This window comes from Rhinolophus sinicus, linkage group LG09 (assembly GCF_036562045.2).
Source record: "Rhinolophus sinicus isolate RSC01 linkage group LG09, ASM3656204v1, whole genome shotgun sequence".
Classification (NCBI taxonomy): domain Eukaryota; kingdom Metazoa; phylum Chordata; class Mammalia; order Chiroptera; family Rhinolophidae; genus Rhinolophus; species Rhinolophus sinicus.
In genome coordinates, this window is record NC_133758.1 from 64,116,914 (window position 1) to 64,143,188 (window position 26,275).

A 26,275-nucleotide genomic window follows, 5' to 3' on the forward strand; every position below is an offset into this window, starting at 1 on the left:
ATCTCGAGATGGAGATTAATGATGGCATTTTTATTTCATACTGCATGTAACTGCAAAACAAAAGGTATTCTCTAGGGAATTACAAGCTGCATTAAAATTTTAAATTAAATATTATACTCATTCAGAAAGTACTTTTCTATAAATTCACAGTCCTCAGTGTAAGAAAATAAAGCAAAGCTTCTATTGCAAAATAATTCACATACTAGTTCAAAAACAGTGAAATATGAACATGAGAGTACTGAAATTAATACAAGTATATGCATCTCACTCTCCTTCCATACTTGAAGAAAATACAGATCTAGAGGTACAAATACTTTGTGAAACAAAAACTCCTCCTTCCTAATAAGTTTATCTCTCCTTCATTCCCCCAATTATTTCAGAAAAAATTCCTTCAGCACCTCTAAGTTTTTGCACAAAAATACACCCATGACTTGGTGATACCATTTAACTCTGTTTTCATAAGGACAATGATTTAAAACCAAATAACATTTCATTTTCACAAGTTTTCATGACTTTTTTTTTCCATTTTTATGTACAGCCAAGTTTTTAAAAAAAATTATGCTACCATTTTTATATAGCCAATGGCTTGTTATGATAATGCAAATGTGTATAAGTTCATATTTTACTTGATTGCTGTGGTTTGTAATTTTCATATTAAACCTGTTTTATGTATTTAGTTCCACTTTTTAAAATTTTATGAATTCTAACATGCAATATTAAATCAAAATTCCCATACTTTCTGCTCCAGCATGGCTGATGTATAATGTCAAACAGAATGGTCAAGATTAGAACTCAAGGACTCCAAATTTAGTTCCCTTTACACCAAATCATGCCGCCTCATCATGGTTCCCATCAAAATTAATATTCATTAAAAAAGTATTATGTATCACCTCATACCTGTTAGAATGGCTATTATCAAAAAGACAAGAAATAACAGGTGTTGAGGATTGTGGAGGAAAAGGAACCCTTGTGCACTGTTGGTGGGAATGCAAGTTGGTGCAGTCGACATGGGAAACAGTATGGAGGTTCCTCAAAATAATTAAAAACAGAACTACCATATGACCCAGCAATTCCACTTCTGGGAATATATCCAAAGGAAATAAAAACATTAGCTTGAAAAGAATCTGCACCCCATGTTCATAGCAGCATTATTTACGGTGGCCAAGACGTGGAAACAACCTAAGTGTTCTTGGATGAATGAATAAAGAAAATGTGGTAAATATAGACAATGGAATATTATTCAACCATAAAAAAACAAGGAAATCCTACCATTTGCACCCACATGGATGCACTTGAAGGCCTTATGCTAAGTGAAATAAGTCTAACAGAAAAAGACAAATGCTATATGGTATCACTTATATGTGGAATCTAAAAAAGAAAAGAAAGAAAACCAAACTCTTAGAAAAAAAGATCAGACTTGTGGTTAACAGAGGCAGGGGGTAGGGAGAAGCGAATTGGAGGAAGGTGGTCAAAAGATACAAACTTCCACTTACAAGATAAATAAGTACTGGGGACATGATGTATAACATGACGACTAGAGCTAACACTGCTGTATGATACATAGGCAAGTTGCTAAGAGAGTAAATCCTGAGTTCTCATCTCAAGGAGAAAATTTTTTCCTTTAATATTTTCTTTCTTTTTGTTTTATCTGCATGAGAAGATTGATGTTAGCTAAACCTACTGCTGTAATCATTTTACAGTATATGTAAATCAAACCATCAGGCTGTACACCTTAACCTTTTCACTGCATTAATTGATTTCAAGTTTGTTCTCTAAAAGGTGTCAAAAATCCACAGAAAATAATTACAGTATTTATATTTTAAAGTAAATTCAGTTAAGGTGCTACATTTTATTAAAATAAATGATTACTTTAAAGTATTAAAATTTCCTATTGTTATTCATTCTTGAAAAACACAAAAATATAGAAAAATGTACATCTACTTTCCTAAACTTCCTTTCTGGAGCACTGAGCTCCTGGGGTAAAGTCGAATGCCGCAGTCAGCGGCATGGAAATATCATTCAACTACAGATGAACATCGCAGCGAAAATGTTAAATTTATACAGTGATGTATGTCAGTTATTTCTCGATGAAACTGGGAGAAATTCCAAATCTATTTCCCATTTCCATGCTGCCTCACATGGTTCCCATCAAAATTAATAGATTCATTACAAGGAATATGTATCACCTCACACAGCTATTCTCAAAAAGGAAAGAAATAACAGGTGTTGGTGAGGATATAGAGAAAAGAGAACAAACCCTCGGGCACATTTGGTGGGACTGCAAATTGGTGCAACCACTATTGAAAACACTATGGCAGTTCCTCAAAAAATTAAAAATAGAACTATCATATGATCTACAAATTCCACTTCTGGATATTTATCCAAAGGAAACAAATACATTAATTTGAAAAGACATATGCACCCCATGTTCACAGGAGCATTATTGCAATAACCAAGACATGGAAGCAACCTAAGTGTCTATTAGAGGATGAATGAATAAAGAAAATGTGGTATGTATACATAAAATGAAATATTATTTAGCCTTAAAGAAGGAGAAAATCTTGACATTTGCTACCAAATGGATGGATCTTGAGGGCATTAGGCTAAATTGGTTGCCAGAGGCAGGAGATGTGGGGTAGGTGAAATGTGTGAAGGTAGTCAAAAGGCACAAACTTCCAGCTATAAAATAAATAAGTCACAGGGATGTAATGCGCAGAATAGTGACTGTAGTTAATAATGCTACACTGTATGTTTGAAAGTTGCTGAGAGCAAATCTTAAAAGTTCTTATCACAAGAAAAAAAAACCTGTAACTGTGGTAACTGATGTTAACTGGATTTACTGTGATCATTTCACAACATATACAAATATTGAATTATGTTGTTGAAACTAATATGTCAATTATATCTCAATAAAATAATTTTGAAAAGGGATAATGTTTTAAATTTTATACTCCCTCACATACTCGAATATATTTAACTAATAACTGGCACCTAAATTTAACTTTTTACGTAATAAAACACACTTTCTTATTTATCATGACTCATAATTACAAACAGAATTATGGTGGGGAAAAACAGATGAGGGAACAAATACATGAAAAGCTATGATTTATAAAATACAGTGCTAGGAACTGTGGAGCAATTAAAATAAAACAAAATAATAAACAAAGGCTTCATGGAATTTATAATCTGGTAAAGAAAGTAAATCATGACCACAAATACAAAGAAACTATGAATACATGTTCAGAGGTAGTAGTCTTTCAAAAAGGATGGATAGGATTATAAGTAGAGAGCATTGATTGACCGATTCAGCAATTAGTCATTCAGTACCTTCTGTAGCCTAGTCACTGAGCTAGGAATGGGGTGTAACAGTGAATAAAACAGTATGGTTCCTATCCTCATGTGGAGAAACAAGTAACAAATCAATAAGGTTATTCTGGAAAAGGTTATGAAGAAAAAGACTAGCTAGGGCTTTTAACTTGTATGTGTCTATATGCAGTAGAAAGTGGGACGACTGGTCCGGTAAGGCCTCACTAATGAACAAAGCAACATCCAGGCAGAGACCTAGTTGATGAGAAGTCAGCCTTTCAAATTGTGAGTGCACATGTTTATGTGTGGTGTGTTTGTGTGTGTGCATGCATGCGTGGTTAGAGAAGTTTAAACCCAGGGAAGCAGCATGTTGAAAGACTTTAAGGCAGAGAACTGCAATGGACTATCTGATGACTCAAAAGACCAATGTAACCGAAGTTTGGTGAGCAATCAGAAAAATGGCATGGAGTTGGAAAAACAGGCAGGGGTGTGATCCCACAGATCAAAGAAACAGGAGGTGGAGCGTATGTGGGAGAAATAACAAATATATCAATTTGACTAAAGTATGAGGTTAATAAAAAACATTTGCCCTCAAGTATAAAATTTTAATTTAATTCTTACGTCACAGTAAGAGAAATGTTTCCCTTAAAGGGATGAAGGAGTAACCGGCTCAAAAGGGCTAAAAGCCTTGCTAATAATAAGGTTGCACTGCTAATAAGCTAAGTCACAAATCCCAGACATACTAGCCCAAGTAAAACCAGTATCCTTTCAACCACTAGTAATGAAAAATAAGGTTAAAAATACAAACCGGGTTATAAAGTCAGGCTACAGAATATGGGCTTTATTATGGACAAAAACAAATGGAAGTGACATCAATGCATGAGTCTGATGAGCTCCACAGCGCACACAGAATACATTCAAGCAGAAGTTCCTTTATGCAGAACAATTACTATATATTATATCAATCATTTTACAATGCATTCCCCAGAATGAGAAAGAGAGAGAGAGAGAGAGAGAGAGAGAGAGAGAGAGAGAGAGAGAAACAGAAAGAGAGAGAGAGAGAGAGTAGTTAGGGACAGGAAGAGGCTAAGTTCCATGTTCAATCAGAACATACTTACTTTAATCTTTTATAGTTAGAGTTAATTTGAAAAAAGGATTCTGCTCTTCGAAAACCACAGATTATAAATAAGTTAACCTTGGCTCCAAAATCTTACTCTGAAGATCTAAAACCTACTGGCAGTAGAGACTTTCTTTCACCCATCATATGCTGCCCTAATTATAACTACTTCAATAAACACACCAATCGTTGTTTTTTTTCAGGTTTTCTGTTAAAAGCCAACCATATAACATTGCAGTTTATTAAGTTCTATTTTAGGTTAAGATTTCTGCCTCCACACTTTTAGAAATAACATATAAGCCTACTATAAAGTTTCTTTATATATTAAGGCATTATAACATTAAAAATGTAAGGTAAATATATTCTAATAGTACTACAAACTGTTTCTCAATCACTAAAATGAAGACTAAATACTATATTGATGCTCAAAAAGACAAATACTACTAACAAATACTTTATGTGTGATACCAGTAAACATGCTTTGATGTTTATGTAGGTGACTCAAAAACCACTAAAGTAAATAAAATAATTCTTCAACATAACTACATTTAAAAATGAAGTTTGACATTAAGGTAATATAGTTTTATGTATCTAATACTCACTGAAATGTATTAGTAATTACTCAAATATCTATAACAAAAGCTGCAAGATAGCAAAATCATGAGACACAGAACTGGTTACGTAAGTATGCACACATACCTTTATCCTTCTTAAAATCCAAAGCATCTTCTTTATCAGTAACTATCTCCTTCATATTGATAATACTCTGGTGAGTAAGCTGCCGGAGTATTTTAATTTCTCGAATTGCTGTAATCGGAAAGCCTTCCTTTTCATTATCTAGACGTACTTTTTTTAAGGCTACCATTTCTCCTATTAGAAAATTAAATAAAACCAGGTTACCACATGACATTTTTCTTAATTTTAAATATATTTTAATTCATAATTTCTGTTCCTACCTCTTGAAATTACAACCCACAAAATATATTTTAGTTTGCAATATACCAAATTATAATGTTGACAGTTTAAGAAATTAACATTCTGGTTAAGTAAATTATGGGATATTTATCCAAACTGTGGAATACTATACAAGTGTATACAAAGATAGGGTAGATCCATATGTATTGTTATTTTATGCTCTCCAATATATATTAAATGAAAAAAAGCAGGATGATGAAGAGTGGACACATTACACTGTCTCATTTTTAAAAAGTAAAGGACAGGAGGATAAATATATATAATAGCATATATAATATGCTAATATATGCATAAAATCTCTCTGAACAGATGAGAAAATTTTGTAGATTGTACAGGTAAGAACAGATGCTCAGACACAGTAATTTGCCCAAAGTTGCCCATTTACGCTCTAGTGAAAGTGGGATTCAAAATCTGGTTTAGTTGTCTCAAAAGTATGCACTTTTCTCCCTATACTACATAGCCTCATAATTTAGGTATGAGTGAGTTTGTACTGGATAAAATCTAAACATTAAATTAAACACACACAGCTTCTATTATAAGAAACTATTCATCATAATAAAGTTTTGTTCAATCTACTTTGGAGAAGAAAAGGAATTCCGTACTTACAAATTTTCCAAAAGAAGAATGTTTATCCTTTTAATCATTAAAATGTATTTGATTCTTTTTTATGGAATTCTAAAATGAGGGTGATTCCTTGTTTTAATAAACAGCTTTAAAAGTTATAATTTAATCTCTTTCTGATAATGCATCATTATCATATTATTACTCCATGCTATAATTGCCTTCAGGAGTTTCTAAGTATAAGGTAATCTCCCCTGTATTGAAAGGCCTGAAACAGCTATGTGATTTTAATCTACTGGTTTATTTCAACAAGAAATTATAAGATTATACACTGGCTCTGTGCATTACTTAGTAAAATACATAGCATCTGACAGTTACTTTTTCCTCTTCTGCAAGGACTTTTAAAACTAAAACTGTCTCTCAATTTCCTGATTATGTTCTGAAAGATTAAGCTGCTAAATCTGGCCTCCAAATAAAGAGTAATTTCTACAGAAAAAATATATATATATATATATATATTTTGGCCAAAATAAAAGTGTTGAATAAGGCTTACTAGAACAAAATTGACTACTAAGAAATAAGGTCAAGATACTTTTTTCCTCTGATTACTAACAATGTAAGAATTTATTCACCATAAAAGAAACCAAAACCCATCGTTCTACACCTCACAAATACTAAAGGAACACTTTAAAAATATATAAATATATATAAACCCATTTACATGTACTCATCTTACATAAGTGCACATATAAAATAAAAAACAAGATGAAACAAAAACATGATAAATTAGAAGAGAAATACAAATGATATTCCATTGGCCCAAAAATCCACAGCATTTGGCATTCTTACCAGTGTCTTTATCCCTGGCTTTGTAAACTTGTCCATAGGTACCTTCTCCAATAATTCCGATGATATCAAATTTATCCACGCAGCGTTTTCCCCAGTCAATATCTTTCTCTTTGATTTCACCATAGCGAGGCCCACATATTCTATCAAATATAGTTCTGAAGTTTTTATATACAATCAAGCAAATTGAATAGTATTTAATACTCAATATCCAACCTCCACCCAATCATATACTTTATTTCCCCTACCATTCCATATTTGTGATCTAAGACAAGCAACTCTGGGACTGGTATTATAAATTATCTTGAAAGTCAAGGTATCATTCACCACACTAACCCTTCTTCTGTAGACTAGCACTTAAACTGGGAAAGAGACGTAAAGCTTGTATGAAGGACTTTCAGAAATAAAACGTAATTTTTCAGTGAGTGGCCAAAACTGATACTAGTATGAAGAGTCAAAGTTCTCTAACCAACCTCCAGAAAATTTTTTCATTCTTTGACTACATGTATTAGCTTTCAAAAGATAAAATTTGGATAATGAACATTACCAAAAATCTAACTATAAGGCTTACAGACAAATGTAGACTTACGGCTAGATAAAATTATCTTAAAAATGGAAACACCAGAAAGACTTTTAGTCTAAGAGAGTACAGAAGTATTAAAATCAACTCTCAGGAATCCACACTTTAAGTGTGTGCGTGTGCGTGTGTGTTATATGATAAATACCTGACATTCTTCAAAGAGATACATAATGCTGTAGTATTTTAATATTCTGTAGATAACAAATTCAAAAAAAGGAATAAAGCTATTAATACTCAAGGAGATACTATCTTAAAAGTTTTCTAGCTTTCTGCTCCATACTAGAAAATCACCTCATACTCCTCAGGGTTGTTACCTGAACAGCAATGCTTAATTGGATCTAACTCAATCTTACTCACATTTTCAATTGGTTAAATAAAAGTAAAAACGGAATCAACATTCTCCCCCTTAACTGAGGAATAGGTTTCAAGGGAAAGAGTTATCTCCACGTACTTACTTACTTATCTCCACGAAGCTAATTTATAACACAAATTTCAAACCTTCTTCGATTCCACCTCTTGCAAAATGAAGAATGAATTCACTTATGGGAAAAAATGGAGCTAAAACCAAAGGAAAGCAGAGCAGCTTGCCCATTACTAATTTTGTTTGAGCTCACTGAATGCCAACTTCCACATTGTCCAATTTCGGTGATTCTGTGTTATTTAAATATCTTAATTATAGAAGTTATTGTATTGAACACATGCAATAGACCAAGAAATTAATACATTACAAATTGTGACAGAAAATTAAATGTGATTTTATTAGTCATTTTGAATAGGTATGCAGGCAATTATGAAAATTTTTTTTCAAAACGCTAATAGAATTTATTCATATACTTAAATTAAGGAATAAATACACTTTTTATTATTTTAAATCTTAATTTTGTTTTATGATTTTATGATGATCCAGAATCATCTCTGATCAATTTAAGAGCAGGTAGAAAGCAAGCACATACTTAGGCCTCCTTTTACTATGTAACTGTGTTGCCGTTTTCTTTTCCTCGGGACTCTTGGACAGATCATCTCCTCCTGGTAGCTCAGGGGGCAGTGGTAAATCAGCAAGTAGACATCGGAGTTTCTTTTCTACTTCTTTTTTAACTGCTTTTACTGAAATATTTCCTCGTAAACTAAAAAAAGAAAGGAGTCAGATAAATAACAAAACACAAAAAAATATTTCGTTGAAAAATTAAAATGCAGCCATGTTTTACACTTAAGTAGCATGCAATGGCAAAATACTAAACTGAGTTTCTTTACTTTCCAGCTAAAATAATATACTATATCCACTGCAAAATATTAAATGTGGGGGTAAAAACGATACAGAACTAGAGCAAAACTAAGGAAATGTGAACAAAGTATGAACTAGCAATAATGGTCCCTTAACTGTAACAAACGCACCATACTAATATATTAATAATGAGGAAACTCAGTGTAGGGTATACGGGGACTTCCTAGAGCATCATTGTAATTTTAAAACTGTTTTTAAAAAATTGTGTATTTTTAAAAATTATATATAATTACTATAAAACTACATTAAAATCGAAAGTCAACTGGTCATGTTTTACAAGAAAATTTATTAATTTTGTAATAGCACTGGTTTGATTCAGTGAAGGGACAAAAGTTGTCTTGTAAGAAATAAACAAAACTACATGCTGTTATTCATCTTTCCCATTTAAATAACCACAAACAACTAATTTAGCTGCACCTCTTTTCAGGTTAATTTTTCTAAACTGGACACTGATTCTTCTAAATTTTTTTAAGGCTCTAGCTTACTAGAATTGCAAGTGAAACTTTCAGCTTAGTTATGTACTTATTATGACTGAATAAACAGCTCTGACTTTTAAAGTATATCTGAACTTGGTAACTGATTTTAAACCTCCCAGATATTACAAAATCTGTTATCTAATAATAGAACATGTTGAAAGAGAATCGTAAAAGGACAGTAACATTTGGACTTCACATACTTACATGGCAGTTACGAGTCCCGTAATGAAAAGGTTTAGTGAGACTACACTGCTGTGGTCATAAGTTACTAATAAAGTTATCAACATATCATTTAATTTTAATTCTACCTTCTATTAGTTTTGAACATTAGTATTATTGTAGAACAAATGGTTCCTTTAATACCATCTGATAAAAACTATCAATAATCATAATAAAATTGTACCTGTTCTTCATAACCCTGTGTTACTCCCTAGAAGGTTCTTTAACAGAGAAAACATGCTCAAAAGAAAATTGGTTTGCAGTTTTATTTTTAAACTAATAGTATCACAGAGCCCACTTTTCAATTTTATTGTCCCATTCAACAAATCCAGATTGCACACCCCTATGTGCCTGGTATTACATAAGGCACTGAAGAGGTAACAACAAAAACAATAACAAATGCATTAAAATATTGTTCCTCTCAGAAAAAAGCTCACAGATTTTTGGAAGACACCATCAGTTAAGCAGTAGGATAAAGTCCTATACAAACAGTTACCCAAAGTAATGTAGTGACTAAAGGGTAACTAAATCAGGATTCCAAGACAGTAAAAACTTCTTTCTAGAAAAGACTCTGTTTGAACTCTATCTGAAAATAAGCCTATTTAAAATAATTTATTTAGAAAACTGTAGTCGTTAACCTGTATTTAGGCTTTACTCAAAAATTCTCATTTATCTGAGGATTCAAATCAACATTTTTTTGGGGGGAAAAACTAAACTAAAGTCTTAATTTTACTTATAATTTGAAATTTAAAAGACTGCCTGTATTCAAATATATCATTATATGAACTATCAAATTCAGCAAGATTCCCCGACTTAAGAGAAATGAAATATTGCTTTCCAAGAATAACGTTATATAATTAAAAACATTGTATTTTCACTGAATACTTGCAATAACCAAATAGGAAATGTGATTTTTAAAAAGTTTCCATACACTGCAACAAAAACAATACAATGCCTTAACAAGAAATTTACTAGGCCAACAGAAGAAAATTAAAAAACATTTGACTGATGAACATAAAACTAGATCTGAATGAATGAAAAGAGAACATGTTTTTGTATAGGAAACTATAATGCTGTAAAGCTGTCAGTCTCCAAATTAATCTATTACATTAACAGAGTCCCAAACAAAACCCAAGGAAGAGTTTTTTAAATACAACCTGACAAGCTGACTGACATTACAATTTGTCTAAGAATAAAAGCAAACTACTGCCACGAAATTTCTAAAAAAGAATAATGAAGTGGGATTTGCCCTGTCATATGGTCAGCCTGTCTAAAAAGATCTCAAACTAGAAGCCAAAGGCTGGTTGAAGTCAAAGAACATATATTGTCTACCCAAAGTTTATAAAACACTATGATTTGTCAATATTTTTAAATCAGAAGACTTACATAAACATTCAAATTCCAGGCTTCTTAAAAAAAAAAAGAAAACTCTAGCAACAGTGGGCCCAAATTCATGTACAGCAACAGCAACACTGAGGTTGAGGTTGAATATCTGGGCTGTTCACTAGTCAGTCATTTATCCCATCCCCTCACTTTTACATTACCTGCCTACCCCTATAACAGAAATTTGAGTTTGAGAGCCAATATACCATGCATCTAAAGAAGTTGAAACAAAAGGTACTGGCAAATAAATAATAAAGCATGTTAATAGAAAAGAGAGTGCAGAAACATACAGGAATCTGTAAGAATGTTTATATATGGCACTACAAGTCAGTGAGATGGATTATTCAATAAATAATGTTAGTAATTGGATCTATTAATCTACAAGGTGATAGAGGAGAGCCTCATCTTTCTTCTTCATATAAAATCCAAAACCAAATTTCTGTGAGATTTGAGTTAACCTTTTTTAAATTTATAAACTCAGAAGTTTTAAAAGATCTAACTACACTTTAAAAAGGAAAAATATATAGCCAAAAACAAAATGAATAAATCAACAGACTCTGAGAGGCTAAGTTAAGATCCCTCACATAAGGAGCACCTACAAATCGATGAGAAAAGGGAAAATAATTTTAAGGAAAGTCCAGCGTAAAATATGAACAAGCAATTCACTAGGAAAAATAAACAGCCAATGAATGTTCAAAAAGATGCTATCTCTCAATAATTAGAAAGATGTAATATTAAATCATTACATATTTTAAAGATTGTCAAAAATTCAAAATTGACAATATTCAGTGTTACTGAAGTAATTTCATACATTTTGGTACATAAACTGGTACACAGTCTTACTGAGAAACAATTTGCCAGTTTCTATCAAATTTTTAAATGTGCATATTTTGCTCACAGCTATACTACAAAAACTTCTCACATGTGTATGAAATATTGATATAAGGAGTTTAATAGCTAACAATTACAAATCTAAGCAAAAGAGTTACTAAGAGCATGAAGCATCCATTCCTATAGATAGGAATACTGAACCTATCTATATCAACATGGAAAAATCTCCATCCAACACAGTAAATGAAAAACACAAGTCAAAGAATATTACACATAGTATGATCCTAATATTTTTTAAAAAACATTATATGAAAACATAAATACCAGTCTATCTTATGATTTTTGGAAAGCAATGGATTCCAGGTCTGGGAGACAAGCAAAGTTCAAAGTGAGCCTAAAAGTTATTACTTGGCTAGGAAACAAGGAAGCACTCAAAAACCAACAGGGTCGTGTCAAAAGGACAGAATCAGCTTAAAGAGTTCCCACTGGCCAAATTTCAGACCTGGAACATCAAAAGGAAGAGTGACTAACTGGTGTTGAATTAATCTTTGGTCACACACATATTAGCAGTAGTACTCAGGAGTCTTAAAGAAGCTTCTATATCCTGAAACATACAAATACATTCTAAAAAAGAGCAAAGATGCAACAAAAAAGAAAAGCAGAAAAGACAGAAAAGAAGGTGGGTAAAAAAAATTTTTGAATGACCAAGTATAAAATGTGCCACCATCTCTTTAAAAACAAACGCATAAAGAATGTCCTTCTTAAGTATTTACATGGGTACAGTCCTGAGTTCCTGAAAATATAATCAGTAAAAATGTATCCCTAAAGCATATAAGAATAAAGTAGCGAACAAGCAGTCCCACTAGTCCAGAATCACTGGATTCTCAGCAACTGGGTTCTTCTCTCACTAATGAAGTGACTCAATTCTGTCCTCATGCCTCCCTGTGCTGGAGAGTCCATTCCAGCACTCATCAAAACTACAAATCACTATCATTATGAATCTCCAGTGCTCCTAACAGGCAAACCTGGAAATACCACAGTTAGAGTCGTACAGTGGGGTAACACTTCATTAAACTGGATGGGGGTCTCCCAGCAACATTTTTGCTTGTAGTTAAAGGACACCTCAGAAGGCATGAATTGTTATTTATTTTTTATTTGTTCTGTTATAAAATTTTCATAATGCTAACCAAAGTGAGCACTTGAAAGACCTGCCCACATGGCATTTTTATCCACTTGTTTTCAAATTCTATAAAGATGTCATCTAGGAAAATTGCCCATATAGCTGCTTTTTAACAAAAAATAGCGGGGAAAACAGCTCTAATTTCTTCATAAAAATAAAAATGAAAAAAATTAAGTAGTATAATAGGCAAATATCACACAATAGCATAATGCTTCCATCCTAGCATACATTTAAGAAACATTCTTAGAATTGCATTTACTTTAGACAAACTTACCTTCATTCTCTTAAAAATAAAATGTTTCAAAATAAAAAACAAGCCACATCCCCAATATTCATAATAGAAATCTGTAAACATGTTAAAGGAAAGCATTATGGGTTTTCTGTAATATGTAATTAATCTCTAATTGCAAAAAGTTTTTGAAAGTCAAGAAAAAACTACTAACAAGTGATGAATTCAAAAAGCTACCAAAAGTGATTAAAAGGCTTCTGAAGAAACTTAGAAATAACCAAGATACATGCTTTATACCACCCAGAACAGACTCTTTCATAAAATGTCCTGTCTCTGACAGTATCATCGAGAAATACTAAACCAAAATAAATACTGGCATTTCTAATTCCCAAACTCAAACTGATATTTATACATTGCATTCCTGGAATTCTTAGCCTAAACTATAATTTTGCCATTCTACAAGCCATGTGCTTCATTTTAAGACATATATAATAAAGAGAATTAATTCACTTACTTATAGTCTGTAAAGTTTTTTAAAGAAAAAAAAAACTTGTATTTTTTTCTTTAAACAGTTATTGACCAAATTTTGGTGCTTACCTATTATCAGCATCTTTATCTTCGGGCAGCATGGGAGGCAAAGGTAAAGGTGGTAACGTAGAGGTCACTAGAGCCACATGCTGTTCCTTCTCCTTGGTGCCTATGCTCGGCGTCAGTGGTTTACTTTTCTCTTTAAGAGATGCTGGTTCCTCCTTTGTAGCAGCAGTAGATTTACTCTCCTTCCCAACTATAGTTGCTTTCTTGACGGCTTTATCTACAATCAAATTATTGTCCACCTTTGTTACCTGAAGAGGTGGCTTTGTTTTTGCCTTGTCGTTTTTTACAGCTCCACCACTGGAGGGAGAAGGTGCATGCTCAGCCTTCAGTTTCTTCGCATCCTTCACATGGTTGGTCTGTGAGGCACCGGCACCAGCTTCTGTGTGCCCCTTGGTTGGTGTTGAAGTGTTCGAGGCTTTGGCAGCTTTGGCGGCAGCCTCAGCAGCCTTAGCCGCTTCTGCAGCTTTCGCTGCTTCTGCAGCTCGTGCTGCCTCTGCGGCCCGGGCTTTTTTATTCTTGTTCAATTCAGCTGCCAGGCTACTCTTCAGAGTTAGTGTGCTAGGAGAAATGCTAGAATGACGACTTCTGGATCTAGACAATCTGTGCCTGCTACGTGATCTTGAATGCCTAGATGAATATGGGCTTCTGCTTCGGGATTTAGCAGACCGTCTGGTGGAAAATAATTAAGAGTTAGAATTCAGAAAAGTTCAGTTTGAAATTTATGAAAACTTCTAATTCGAGCCATGAAATGAAAGCGATTTAGAGATTTAATTTAAAAATCATAATATAGTTTGTATGTTTTTTTTTAAAAAAGTATGAATATTATCTGATGATCTGGTAGCTATAGTTTTCTTTAAAACAGGGTGACTGTCTTAACCTTGGTCTAGCCTACGAATGTTCAGGCGGAGCTGGATAAAGGTAGATCTCTGTGAGTAGAAATACTGTTAAGAATTAGGAGGAAAAAAGTGTGACAAGGCATCAACGCTGTCTCAAAAAACAGAAGCCGGCAACAAGGAGAGCAGCAGTAGGGTGAACTCTGACCAATCTTCTACGAGGGAGACAATCTCTACATTTCAGAAGCACCCTCACCAGTAAGCTCAGAAGTACTGCTCTGTCTACAGCAAGAGTGAAAAACACAAAACCTGTCATTAGGCAATAAGTAAAAGTCTCTAAATCTTGGAAAATACTTAATACTTACTGTGTAATTCGCTTCTCAAAAATTATTGGAAAACATAAAACTAACATTTAAAACCATGGTGGCAACCAAAGCTCCTCTAAAACAAATGCAGCACAGAATCCAGTGAGCTTTTCAAATCCATATCAAAACTTAAACAAAATACGAGACAAAGCACTCATACCAACCCAGGTATCTACAGCTTACAGATAAAAAACTGAATTTAAAATATTAGGTTACCAAAGTCAATTCCGCACTCGCTGCGTAGTAGTCGCATTGGTTATTATCATATCGCCGCTACCCTCTCCCTCCAATATGCTTTATGTTGTGATCAGGGAGGCTGCCCTCAATACACCCATCTTCTAGGTCCTCGTGCCATCTGTCAGTGGCAGAAGATCAGAAGGCAGAGAAAGGCTGGATTATTTCTTCCCAGCTCCCTCCCTTCTCTGGCCACATTTTCTGACAGAAGCTGTGTCCCTCTACTACCATGGCACCTGACAGGCACCTCCTTCTCCACAGCTGTCACCAGCGTCCAGTAACACCATTATTTTCCTTGCCCCTTTGAGCTGCCCACTGTAACTAGTGAAAACACTCCTTGTAGGTTCCTTAATCCACCCCTATGTCTATGGCCCTTCATTAAAGCCTCTTGAACCATCTGAGTTGGATTCAGTTTCCTTCTAGAATCTTGCCTGATCTAGTTGCAAACCAGGTCTTAAATCCAGACCTTTTGACTCTGAAGTAGGTAAGTTAACACAATGAACACATTAACACACTCCCTAAGAGAAAGTTCTTGCTAACATTTTGTGGAAGTTATAGAGAGAGCGTAAATGGGGAGAAAGCAAATAAACTTCTAGAAACCCATAATTAAGATGGGTGAAAGAAAAGGAAGAACTGGACATTTTTGTTTACCTGACATTAGTATAGTATGGAGAGAAAAGTGTAGAAAAGGAAGAACTGGACATTTTTGTTTACCTGACATTAGTATAGTATGGAGAGAAAAGTGTAGAAATATTCCACAATTCTAGTATGAAAAACAAAATGATTAGGTTTAGAATAAACGCAAATAATATAAATTCAACTTCTCCCTCATTCACTCTTTCAAAAACATTTCAAAATGTACCAAGGGCCAACTAGTATTCAGCACTGAGCTACTGCTTCATACAAACTTCATATAAAGTATTCATCACATTATTTTCGATTAGTAAGGACAGTGATTGAGAAAATAGTCTAACACTTGTGTATCATTAGATATCTATGTATACACTAATCCTTAAAATCACCAATGAGCTTATAGTTATTCATGGAAATGAGAGGCGATGTTTGGCTAAATATAAAGTGATAAGTTGGCTGTAACGTATTTTGGATAACTTTAATATAGTAACCAAAAGTGTCGTATTATGAAACAATCAGCCCCTTTTTAATTTTCTCCCCAGTAAGAATTAAGAGTCTTGGACCTCAAAACAGGCCTGATTGATATAAGTGGTGTTTCCACACCCTGATCAGATACTGATGAGCAGCAGAAAAGCACACAGCAGGAGAAAGCAGAGAGACTGTCATCTCATCAGGGGTAACAGCACAGACCTTTTCTCAAATAAACTTTCCTACACTAGCATATAGACACATACATTTTATTTAACTGGGAAATTTATGATCAGTGAATTTTACTAAGAGCTACAAAGATATTGGCTAAAAATCCCAACACAATTAACTCCTCTGGCATATTAAATTATTCTTTTCTGGATAGAATCTAAATAAGAGAGCTATCAGTAAAGACTTTTAAAAAGTTCTGCTCCATAAAAGGGATTTGTTTTTTTCTTAAGATATCTTGGGAATGACGTATTATGGTATATTATCAACTGAATTCTCCTAGACACATCCTCCATTCCTCTGCAATTGCTCTATTTCCTTCAAAAGTTCCTTAACTTTTTAATTTCATGTCCTAGTAAACTTGCATTCTCTCAGGTACTGCACATCTGCTAATAAATTTCAATTCTATATTTACTGTTATAACACATAATTTGGGAACATGAAACATAAATATAAAATTCAAGTTTAGGTCATTTTTACTAATGATCTAATACTTCAGCCATACAAAGTTATGAGGGTAAGAGAAGTAGATCTCTAAGACTGTATAACGAATCGCAGCATGATGTCTTACTAAAAGAACTGAAAAGGATCGTATAGACAGCAAGTTCTTGTTTTATAGATAAGACTTTTCTTCTTTTTAAACATGTTTTCTCTAGTACTTTTATACTATAGATTTTGCAGTGAATATGTATTAGCTGTTTCCTGTTTGTTGTTAAATGTTTTTAAGGTTATAGGATCTCTTTAAGAAGTGAAGATACCTTTTGATGTTTGTAACAAGGTTTCCCAAATTCATACAACACAAAGCAGAACCAGGATAAAAATCCAGCATCCTGAAACCCAACTGCTTAATGCTCATTGTTAATTAGGTTAGTGTCCCTCACAGAGAGACACAGCACAGTATACTGTTCACCTGATCAAATCACACAATCTCTCTGAGTCCAGGTCTTCTGAAATTGTGCCCAAATAGCAAACACTGATTCTCAAAAATTTTACTATAATATCCAATCCCTCATTGCATAAAACAATATAGAACAGCTATCCAATAAAACTTTCTGGGATGACAGAAATGTTCTATACGTGGGATATCCAATATAGTAGCCACTATTCACAGTACTTTTTTAGCTTAATTTTTCTACCCTGCTTATTTCACATGCTAATAGCAGCTGAGTTCATTTCTAAAACTTGTTGACAACCCCTCAAAAAAAGGTATAAAACACTTCCCATGCAAGGATAGTTCAACATATGCAAATCAATAAATGGGATACATTACCTTGACAAAACGAAGGATGAAAATCCTATTATTATCTCAATAGATACAGAGAAAAACATTTGACAAAATTCAACACCTGTTCATGATAAACACTAAATAAACTGGGTATAAAAAGAACATGCCTCAACATAATAAAGGCCGTATATGACAAGCCCACAGCTAACATCATACTCAACAGTGACAAGCTGAAAGCTTTTCCTCTAACATCAGGAACAAGATAATGATGCCCAATTCTCACCACTTTTATTCAACACAGCACTGGAAGCCCTAGCCAAAGCAATTAAGCAAGAAAAAGAAATAAGAGGCATCAAAATCAGAAAGGAAGAACTAAAATTTTATTTGCAGGTGACATGATCTTAGATAGAAAACCCTTAAAGACTCTACCAAAAAGTTATTAGGAATAATAATTCAGTCAAGTTGCAGGATACAAGATCAATATACAAAAATCAGTTCTGTTTCTATACACTAACAACAAACTACTGTAAAAAAAAAAATTAAGAGAACAATCCCATTTACAATAGCATCAAAAAGAACAAAATGCTTATAAATAAATTTAACCCAGGAGATTAAAGAAACTGAAGACACAAATAAGTGGAAAAATGCTCCATGCTCATGGACTGAAAGAATTATTATTGTTAAAATGTCCACACTACTCAAAGATTTCTACAGATTCAATGCAATCCCTATCAAAATTCCAATGGCATTTTTCACAGAAATAGACAAAACAATCCTAAGATTCATATGGAACCACAAAAGACCTTGAACAGTCAAAGCAATCTTGAAAAAGAACACAGCTGGAGACAACACATTTCCTGATTTCAAACTGTATTACAAAGCTATAGTAATCAAAATAGCATGTCGTGTATTGGGATTATAAGAGATCTATTAACTATAACAGTACTATGGCAGCATCTTAAATTTATCTCCTGTTTCAAATCTTCCTTCACCCTAACTAATCCATACTTGCACGCAAAGTGAACACCTCCCTCTGACATCAGTTCCTTGCCAGTCTGTATTTTTACTTTCACTACTCTCCTCCACCCATTTACCCAGGCTAGAAATCTACCCAATTCCCTTGTGCCCATACCACATACCATCAATTGTCTCATTTTACTGATTCTAATTCTACATTCCCTTACATACATACATCTCTGCATGTTTCCTACTGCTACCGTAATAAATTACAACAGATTTAGTGGCTTAAACAACACAAATTTATTATCTTACAGTTCTGGAAGTCAGAGGTCCAAAATCAGTCTCAGAGGGCTAAAATCAACATGTCACCAGAGTTTTATTCCTTCTGCAATCTCTTGGGAAAACCTGTTTCCTTGCCTTTTCCAACTTCTAAAGACTTTCCATGCTTTGGTTCACGGTCCCGAAACAATCCAACCTCAGCTTCCTGCTCCATTTATTTCTAGACACCATAACCACACTAATCCCCACTGTTCAGTGATTATCACATGTCCCCAATTCACTCACTGTCCTTCTTTTTTAGTAGCTATTCCAAACCTTTGCAACTTTCTTCATGCTCACACCACCATTCCCAGTCTTTTTCTTAACATTACCTTACTTTTCTATTTCACAGAAAAAACAACAACAAAGATTATCAGGCATGTCTCCTACCTGCAAACTGAATCTGCATCTCCATCCAGCTTACATCCCACCTGAGTAGAGGCGCTTCTCTTCCCACCCCAGGCTGAGCCCTCAAGCAGGCTATGGGTCCCGTGCTCTCTAGATCCTCACTTCACAGAGTGTGGCCCACAGCCCTGCAGCATCAGCATCAACACAGAGCTTGTCAAAAACACTGTATCTCAGGCCCCAACCCAGTCCTTCTGATTTCGAACCTGCGTTTCACTAGATCCCCATTAAAGTCTGAGATGCATTAGGCCAGGCTCCTCTACTGCAACTCTATTACTGGTGACTTCAACCTTTGCTGTCCAATTGCTATTTCCCCTCATGGAATAAATAATTCAAGTCTCTCAGATATTTAAAAACAGACCAGAAAAAAAACCAAGCAAATGATGGTAACTTGATGTTGTATTTTTACCTCTGCTTCCAGATACAGCCAAATTCTGGCTCATACCTTCCTCACCGCAAAGACTGAGGTGACCAGTGGCCCATATACTTTTTCTTGGGGGTGGAGGGAGGTGGAGAAGGGAAGAAAAACTAAAAATATCATTATCTGTGACGACCATGTTGACACACCCTTAAAAACACTTCCTAACCACTTCCACTACCTTTGCCCCCGATTATTTTCTTACTTCTCTGGCTGTTTCTCAGTGTTCCTTAAGGTTCTTCTTCACTATACTCATTCTCCTACAGTAACTTAATTTATGCTTATGTATGGCTTAAATCATCACCTAAATACTGATTACACCCCCAAGTCATCCTCCCTACTCCCAACTATCCTACACGCAACCTCAACAAAATACAGCTAAAACTACTAAGCTTCCTCTCCAAACCCACCCCCTTTACCTATTTCTCCTTAAATATACCCTATTCTCAGGCAGTGGTGTCCACTGAAATAGCAGAAATGCAGAAGTCATTCTATATTCCACACGGTCCCCTCCTCCCTTCTTCCATATCCAGTTGATCTCCAAGTCCTGCCAATTCTATATTTAAGCATCTCTCCCATTTTCCCGTCTCTTTTATCCCCATAGCTACTATTTCACATTAGGTCCAACATCATCTCCCACTTGGCCCAATTGGTATAGAGACCAAATAACATAAAACATCATTTCTAAAATATACGTTTACCAGGTTGCCCACCTCTAGTCTCTGCCTTTTCCAATTTACTCTCCATACCACCACCTGAATCTTTCAGTAGTTATCCCTCTACCAAAACGTCAGGCTTGCACTGCATATAAAGACCCTGTCCAGCCATCCCAGAGACCTTGTCCAGTCTTTGCAAAACACAAAGTGCCAGGCCTAGAATGTTTCTCTCACATTCCTCTCTTCACCTCTTTTATTTGCCAAGCAAAGGGATACTTCATACCAGAGCACCAGGTCTACCACACCTCCATATGCCTTCCCTTATCAAGCCAGGCAGCTGAAGATGTTCCTGGTCTCATGATCCTACTACCATCCTTTGACCACCTCATTAGAATCATAATTAATCTGTCCTCCCCAACTAAACTGAGATCACTGTATCTTCATAGCCCTAACTAGCAGAGACATGGCAATGACAGACGCTCAATAAATATTTCCAGAATTAAGTACACGGCTGACAGTGCTCCTACTGAATGTACTTCACCTTCGTTAGCCTAGTAGTAAGGGGCTACATGGTCTGCTGGTCCTAATCTACCGTTGCTTATCAAGTTCTGAATTTGCCTAATGCTTCCATCCATGCCTTGACTCCCAGATTCACCTCCTGAGAAATTCTCTTCCCTCCCTTTTCTACTTCAGTCCTATTCATCTTTCAAGGCCTAGATCAAAAGTCCTTCCTTATTCACAAAGCCTTACCACCAACTCCAAGAAGCATGCTCTTCTTTCTTTGAATCCCCATAGCACTTTATCTGCATTCTTCTTATGATCTTTATCACTCTTAACTTTGTATTTTATCTACCACATTGTCTACTAGACTATATCCTCTTTGAGAAGTGGAAACCAGGTCTAATTAATTTTATCATTCCACAGCCCTTAGCATAATACTACACAAGCAGTCATCTTATATTGAATGAACAAACATACCCCATTGAACTTCAGTTTACAAAACACTTTTATAAGCATTTTTCATTTGACTTACTCTTCACAGCAAGCAAGGTATAGAGAAAGCAGATGGGAGAACTAAAATAAAAAGTGTTAAGACATTTATTTACAGGCCAGGAGCTACGAAGGGGTAGAGTCAATATTTAAGACCAAGTCTTCCAATTTAAATCCAGGCACTATTATTCTACACCCTTCCTTTCAATTTATTCAATTCTTATCTATCTTCATGGATCAAGCTCAAGTCCCATTTCCTCTGTAACCTCCCCATTTGCTGAAATCACATCCACTTGTTACACACTGCCTTGTATTTTATATCTTTATCTTTTAAAAACATAAACTGCATTATGTCAAGCCTTTGCCTAAAACTCTCCAATGGCTTCTCACTGCATTTAGAATAAAAGTAAAAATCTTTACTGTGATCCACAAGACCCAAATTGTCTCTCATCTTTATTACATCCTCCTTCACTCATGAGGCTCTTTTCTGATTCTTCAAAAGGTCACCTTTCTCCCTGACTTGGTATCTCAGCACACAGTGTTTTCTCGTGGGATGCTGAGATCATCACATTGCTGGCTCTTTCTCGTCATTCAGGTCTCCATTTATCAACTCCACAATGAGCATTTCCTTCACTAGAAAGATAAATTAGCACATATATAACCCCTCCTCCATCACTGTCTTGTTTATCATTATATCCCCAATGCCTAAAACTGTGTCTCGCATGCAGTAAAGGATCAAAAGGCATTTATTGATTTGATGAATACAAGAGCAAACAACAAGTTATATACTTTTCTCAATGGCTACAAATACTAGCAGAACGCTTTGCATAACTGATATCCATCTAGTTAACTAATGATTATAGGTCCACTGATAAAATTCTACTTAAACTAAAAAGTTAGGAGACAATTACATTTAGTTAATTAGCTTCTTCATATAAACATTGAGCTGAATTTATTTTTATTAACAATCAAACATTTGACATCCATTATCAATTAGGATTTAATGAGCAAAACTAATTTTTCTAACGTAAAACAGCCCTTATTTTTAATAACTAGAGGGTCTTCGTGATAAGAAAAATAATAGTCACGCTAGAAATACAAATCACCAATAAAAAAATTAAAATGCTCCCTTCTCTTTAGTAACCAGAAAAGGTAAAATAAAATAATGGTAATAAATTTGCATCCATCAGAATGGCAAAAAGTGGAATTTTGAAATTATCAAGTATTCTTGATAATGCAGAGAAATGGTCACACATAAATTATCAGAGAATATAAAATTGCTAAGCCTTTTTAAAAAGGCAATTTGGCAGTATTTATCAAATGTTTTTGATCTGCAATTTCACTCATAAGAACAATTCCATTTCTGTCAAAAAGTTATTACACAATATCCTTTAAAGGGTTGTTTGTAATATAGAAAAAAATAGCTTAGTGCCCAACAATTGATGGTTAACTAAAGCTTGATAAACTTCATTATGGAATTATATGTAGCCATCTGGAAAGATCTTCAAATCATACCACTGAAAAAAAAAACCATGTAGATAACAACATTTATGGCATAACATTCTTAATGTTTATGTGTACATACGCTTGTATGTAAGTATACGAGTATACACAGAAAAGGTATGTATACCAATCTCCTTACATGGTTATATATTTAGAAGAAAATGGAAATGAAAAAAACATTAAAGGGTTTCTTTCACATATTGTTCTGCATGCCTCTGTACTGCTTTCAAGCATTTCATATGTAAGTTTTAAACAGAGTGTACAGGTTAAAAGTAGTAAAATAATTTTATTACAGAAAACTGAAATATACAGAAAAGTTTAAAGATAAACACCATCAGAAATTACTATAAACCAAAATGAATACTATGAAAAATCAATGTTACATTCTTTAATAAAAATGAAAAAGGTTGTGCAGATTTATTCCTATTTCACTACACCAACTGCTTAACTTCCAAGAATTAAATCTAGAAAATCATGAGTGCTTTAAGTAACACTAATTACATAAAGAAAATGCTATCAACATTAATACATAATTTTTCATAATGAATAGATTTCTTCTTCTCCTAGCCCCTAGAACAATAATGGGTATTACACAGGCTCATGTTTAAGAATCAACCAAAGCATCCAGAATTTTTTTCTGACACCAAAAATTAGACTCTGAGGGAAACAATTTTAATCAAAAAATAAAATTAGACATTTATGAAAAATTCACAGCATCATTTTGTAGACAAACACTAAATACTTTCCCCATATGATCAGGAACAAGAAAAGCAAGTCCAATCTCACCACTTCTAATCAACATTGTACTTGAGATTCTAGCCATTTCAATTAGGCAAGAAAAAGAAATAAAAGGAATTCAGCCTGAAAAAAAGTAAAACTAACTGTAGTATATAACATAATCTTGCATATAGAAAATCCTAAGGAATCCACTGAAAAATATTAGAACTAAGAAACAAGTCAGCAAGATGGCAGGAAAAATGATCAATATAGAAAAATATATTGCACTTCTATGCACTAATAATGAACAAGCAAAATGAAATTATGGAAAAAAAAAAAACACGCCCATTACAAAAGCCTTAAAAAGAATAGCTAGGAATAAATTTAACAAAAGAAGTGCAAGGATTGTACCACGAAAACTTCATAACACAACTGAAAATATTAAGGAAAACCTAAATAAATGCAAAGACATTTCATGTTCATGCATTAGATGACTTAACGTTATTATTATGACAATACTCCCAACTTCATCTACAGATTCAGTGCAATCTCTATGAAAGTCCCAGCTACCTTTTTTGCACAAACGGGCAAGCTGATCCTAAAATTCACGTGGAAAAGCCCCACTCCCACCCCCAAAAGAAAAACAAAGTCAAAGCAATCTAAAAGAACAGAATTGGAGGACTCACACTTCCTGTTTCAAAAATTACTGCAAAGTTATATAACAATCGAGACCGTGTGGTACTTGGCACAAGGATGGGCATATAAATAAATGGAATAGAGTTGAGAGTTCAGAAATAAACCCTCACATTTATGGTCAGTGGATTTTCAACAAGAATGTCAATACAATATAATGGAGAGAAACAATTGGGACAACTGGATATCCACACGCAGAGGAATGAAGTTGGACCTCTTTATCTCACCATACACAAAAATAAACTGAAAACAGATCAAAGACCAAGCTGTAAGAGCTTTCTGACTTTCGATTAGGCAAAACCTCAGCTACGACACCAAAGGACAAGCAACAAAAGAAAAAATAAACTGGACCTCATCAAAATTAAAAACTTTTGTGCTTTAATGGACATATCAACAAAAGGGATACAACGGGAGAAAATATTTGCAAATCACATATCTGTACCATAATTTAACAGCTCCCCTATTCATAGTACTTGGGCTGTTTCAAGCGATTTTTTATTAGGTAGGCATTATGCATCCCACTTTACAAGTATAAAGACCAGGGATCAAAAACGATAAATAAATGGAACTGCTTGATTGCTTGATATTGCTCTGCTACAAAAGTACCTAAATCCACATCTGTATAATTTCTAAGTCCTTGTTTTTTCCTTTATACTGGATATTTACCCAGCTAAACCAAGGTATAAGATCTATTAAGTGGGTATTGTGGTTGTTCTGTTGACACTTCGCACTAGGAATTCTTTTCTTCTTCTCCTTTTGAGACCACAATGACTCAGAAACTAAGAGACTTGTACAAAATTACACTGTTAGAATGGCCAAAGTGGTTATGAACACGTCACTTAAGGAAAACTCCATTTCTTTGTGTTAAATTAATACTGACTCTCCTGAATAGAATTCCTGTCTAGACGGAGAAATATCACAAGTCACATCAAGGGACTTGTATCCAGAATACTTTAAGAATTCTTAAGATTCAGTAATAAGACAACCCGATTTTAAAATGGGTAAAGGATCTGAATAAACATTTCCAAAAAAAGACATACAAATGGCCAATAAACACTTACAATGCTCAACATCATTAGTCACAATGAGATACCATTTTAAACACCAAGATGGCAATAATCAAAAAGACAACTATTGCCATGGATGACCCTCATGTATAGCTGGTGTGAATATAAAAATAATGCGGACACCTTAGAAAACAGCAATTCCTTAAAATGTTAAAAATAGAAATACGACCCAAAAATTCCACTCCCAGGTATATACCTAAGAGAAAAAAATATATAATTCTATGCAAAAACTGTATATAAATGTTCACAGAAGCATAATTCTTAATAGCCAATATATGGAAACCCAAATGCCCAGAAACTGACAATAAAATGTGATATATGCATACAATGAAATATTTTGCCCTGAAAAGAAATGAAGTATAGCACAACATAGGTGAATCTTAAAAATATTATGCTTAGGTTAAAAAAGGACCATGAATTATATTTCATTTGTATAAAATATCCAGAATAGGCAAATCCATAGACAGAAAGTACATCAGTGGTTCCCAGAAGCTGAGGGAGGTAAGAATGAGTGATTAAAATGTTCCAAAATTAGTGGTAATGGTTGCACAACTCTGGGAATAGTCTAAAAACCACTGATTGTACTATTGAAAATTAGTCAATCACGTGGTGTGTGTGAATTATGTCTCAAAAGAGATGTAATTTTTAAAACTAGAAAAAGGTAACATAAAACTGAAATGTTTTGTTTGTTCTAAAAGTATACTTCCTTTATGTTCCTCATGTAACACTAAAAGTTAAAAAAAAATAAGACACATGGCAGACTTTTTACAGATTGGCTCAGGCAAATAAGTTCCAGTTCACTGAGCATAAAGTCCATGTTCGTCTTCATGTTTCGCTGAAGAGGGAAAAAGATGGTGAGTAGAGGGAGAGCTTAATATTTGATTTGTCCAAAGGCAGATACTTTTGATTAGTCTAGCACTAGTCATTACAAATCTATTCATAGGCCAATATTAGACCCTGTTAGTATCAACAGGATTTTT

At 34.1% G+C, this 26,275-nt stretch overlaps 1 protein-coding gene across 4 annotated transcripts in view; it reads right to left on the bottom strand.

Annotated features, from left to right (window-relative positions):
• Positions 1-26,275, bottom strand: part of CDK13 (cyclin dependent kinase 13) — a 102,801-nt gene that overhangs the window by 63,786 nt on the left and 12,740 nt on the right. For all 4 annotated transcript variants that reach the window (XM_019710219.2, XM_019710221.2, XM_019710222.2 and 1 more), the window contains exons 2-5: positions 13,586-14,251; positions 8,342-8,512; positions 6,812-6,951; positions 5,126-5,296 (exon numbers count right to left, since the gene is read on the bottom strand). In XM_019710219.2, coding sequence (XP_019565778.1) covers positions 5,126-5,296; positions 6,812-6,951; positions 8,342-8,512; positions 13,586-14,251 — 1,148 coding nt within the window. The remainder of the gene's footprint in view (positions 1-5,125; positions 5,297-6,811; positions 6,952-8,341; positions 8,513-13,585; positions 14,252-26,275) is intronic.